At 34.5% G+C, this 3752-nt stretch overlaps 1 protein-coding gene across 1 annotated transcript; it reads left to right on the top strand.

The window, feature by feature from the left end:
- Window positions 1-519: 519 nt before the first annotated feature.
- LOC133066117 (olfactory receptor 4A47-like) lies at window positions 520-1446 on the top strand. Its single transcript, XM_061156913.1, has one exon. The coding sequence runs from the start codon at window positions 520-522 to the stop codon at window positions 1444-1446; it is 927 nt and encodes a 308-aa protein (XP_061012896.1).
- Window positions 1447-3752: the final 2306 nt, after the last annotated feature.

Raw genomic sequence — 3752 nt, 5'->3', positions numbered from 1 at the left:
AAAGACCTAAGAAGTATCAGTGAGATCTGGGACAATTCAGGACAGAAACCTTCTTTTCATGATTCGATCTACTCACATTGATTATTTAAATTACCATGAACCTCACTTTTACAGTTTTGTGACTTCACTGAATTCCCTTCCAGTCCATTCTTGTTGTTCCACTTAAAAAAAAAATTCAGCTAAAGCATTAATTCCTCTGGAAAGTCTTCTCTGGTTTAATTACTATTGATGCATAACTGTACTATGACTCACCATTTGTGAATTTCCTTATAACTTATTATACGGATCTGGAATTATCTTATCCCTATTCCTGTATTATATCATGAGGGCAAGTAACTCTACCTTATTCAACTTGGAAATACACTATCAATGACACATTGGACATGAAAAGACTCTCGACATACATTCTTTTAATTGAATATATAACAGCAGATGAAAATTTAATTCATTTAAAAGTTTTCCCCTTGTTTTGTAGGTACACTGCTTCTAACAAGTGAACATAGAATTTAGACAGACTAGATGGAAACAAGGAACAATGTAACTTACTTCATCCTCTTGGGCCTCATACAGAATCCAAAGGAGCAGAAAGTCCTTTTTGTTACATTCTTATTCTTCTATATCTTGACTGTGGTCGGAAACCTGCTCATAGTTGTGACTATAACTGTCAGTAAAAACCTGAACTCACCGATGTACTTTTTTCTTGCTAGCTTATCATTTATGGATGTAACTTACTCTTCTTGTATTACACCTAGACTGATTTCAGACTTATTCTTTGGGGGAAAAATCGTGTCCTTTAAATCTTGCATGACCCAGCTATTTACAGAGCACTTTTTTGGTGGATCAGAGATTGTACTTCTACTGGTGATGACCTATAACCGCTATGTGGCCATCTGTAAGCCCTTGCATTATCTGGTGATCATGAGGCAGAGGGTATGTGTTGTGTTGCTGGTGGTGTCCTGGGCTGGAGGTTTTCTACACTCAGCAATTCAACTCAGCACTGTTTCCGGGCTCCCATTCTGTGGCCCCAATGTCATTGATCACTTTATCTGTGACATGTTCCCTTTACTGAAACTCGTCTGTGCTGACATCCATGTCACTGGCGTCTTAGTTGTGGCCAACGGAGGACTGATCTGCACTCTTGTGTTTCTGCTCTTGCTCGTCTCCTACGGAGTCATCCTGCACTCTCTGAAGAACCTGAGTCAGGAAGGGAGGCGGAAAGCCCTCCAGACCTGTGGTTCCCACATCACTGTGGTTGTCTGCTTCTTTGTTCCCTGTATTTTCATAAATGCAAGACCGGCTAAGACTTTTCCCATTGACAAATCAGTGAGTGTGTTTTATACCGTCATAACTCCCATGCTGAACCCACTAATCTACAGTCTAAGAAATTCTGAGTTAACTAATGCTATGAAGAAGATCTGGAGAAGAAACATTTTTATCTCATATTAAATAAGTGCATCATTTACTATGAAGGGAGACATTTGACATCAGAGTACATTTTCCTAGAATGCTGAAGTCATTTTAAAATTTGTTTCTGGATTCACTTTCTCCAATGAATATATATTAATTATTTTTAAATAATGTAATTATAGAACTGTGCTATTATTAACAGTTTCCGTCCCTACTATAATGGAAGGTCTATAACTCCTTGTTTTTCTCTGTACCTAGAAAGGCATAACACCTATATAGTGAGGTCCATTAATAATATATGGTGATGAAACTTATAGTGAGAAAATTATACACAACATTTGTAATTTAATATGTTTTTGTTTGTAAGTAATATTGAACTAAGATATTAATAATCAAGATTTTCCAGGTGGTGCTTGTGGTAAAGAATCCATCTACCAATGGCGGAGACCAGGGTCAGGATGATCCCCTGGAGAAGTGTGTGGCTACCCACTCTTGAATCACCATTGTCAGAGGAGTTTCGTAGGCTACAGTTCATGGGTTGCAAAGAGCCAGACATGACTGAAGTGACTTAGCATGCATTAGTAAACAGAATGAATGAAAACCAAACAATATGGGATAAAGTTTTTTTTTTTCTTTTACAGTTTATAGTTGTTTTTTTTTTTCATTTATTTTTATTAGTTGGAGGCTAATTACTTTACAATATTGTAGTGGTTTTTGTCATACATGGGGATAAAGTTTCAAATAAATTTCCTATTTCTCTCAGCATTTTCCAGCCCTCATTCTCAGCTGTTGTTGGGTCACTAAGTTGTGTCCAACTCTTTGCTACCCCATGGACTGCAGCATGCCAGACTCCCCTGTCCTTCACTCTCTCCTGGAGTTTGCTCAGATTCATGTCCATTGAGTCAGTGATGGTAGAGGTTTGCCTTAAATTTGCTTCTTTTCATCTGATAATAATCTTGGTACATGCAAGTGTATTTAACATATAGATATTTGTTTCTATATATATATTTAACACTTGCTTTTACTATGCAAAATCTTGAAAATGTTTTCATTCCAGTCCATATATTGTGTACATTTTACAGGCAAGATTACTGGAGTGGGCTGTCATTTCCTCCTCCAGGGGATTTTCCTGACCCAGGGACAAACACCCTTCTCTTGCATCTCCTGAATTCACAGGTAGATTCCTGACCACTGTGCTACCTAGGAAGCCCAGTCCTTATATATAACCTTAATTTTTCTTATGGTGGGCAATACTTCTTATAAGTTTTTACTAGAATTAATGTGTACATTCCTCTCTAGTTGCTTGCTAAACTTTCTATGACAAAAAATTATTAAAAAATACATGGTCTTATAAATGGGTAAATGTGAGTTCATTGGCATAGAAGCATTGCTATAATATTTGAATCAATGGTCACGTAGTATATGCATTTAAAATGTTGATATTGATAGTTGTAGCCAAACTACCATTCTTGAGGCTCTTCTAATAGTTACAGTCCTATCTGCTGTCTGTGAGAATACTTTTGTCCACATCTCAATGAGCAGTACCTGATAAATATGACATCTGATTCAAGGTATACTTTAGCAACAACTGTTTTGATATAATTTAGTTTGGTCATCTTTCCACATATTTAATTTGATTTTCTTGTGAAAAAAATTTTTATTTTACCCATTTCATTCAATTCGTTCTCTTTTTCATACTGATTTTTATGAGATATTTATGAACTAAAGAAATGATCCTTTTTACCACTGCATATATAGTTAATATTTTCTGGTTATATGTTTTTAACTTTTTGAACTATGTAGAATGCTTCTTGCATGTAATTTTTTTTTAACATTTTATGTTCAAATTTTGTTTTTTGTATCCTACTTGGAAATATTTTTCCCATTCCACTTGGGCGAAATATTCCTCAATTCTTTTTCAGTATTTAATTTTTAAAGCCTCTTTGTATCTTATATTAAAAAGCTTGATCCATCTTGAATTTATTTTTGGTGTAAGAGTTGAAAAGGGACTGAAATCTTAGTGCTTTCACAATATTTTTAGGTTTTTAAAAATAGTCTCATAATTATCTTTTTGTCATTAATTTGAAACCTGACTATTATATCCCAGTGTATTTGGGTCCAATTCAAGACAATCTTCTGTTTCAATGATCTCTTTATTCATGTGCAGGTTGACATATAATTGCTATGATATGTAACACATTTTGATCTGTGAGGAGACTGATAGTTCTTTATTTCTATTGTTTTTCAGAAATATGCCTAGATTTTCATAGTTCTATTTCAAAATTATTAAAAAATAAACAATAATTTGAATATAAATCAGATAAATAATATAGTTTAGAATGAAA

Source organism: Dama dama, chromosome 1 (genome assembly GCF_033118175.1).
Source record: "Dama dama isolate Ldn47 chromosome 1, ASM3311817v1, whole genome shotgun sequence".
Classification (NCBI taxonomy): Eukaryota; Metazoa; Chordata; class Mammalia; order Artiodactyla; family Cervidae; genus Dama; species Dama dama.
This window is presented reverse-complemented; position numbering and strand designations above follow the sequence as displayed.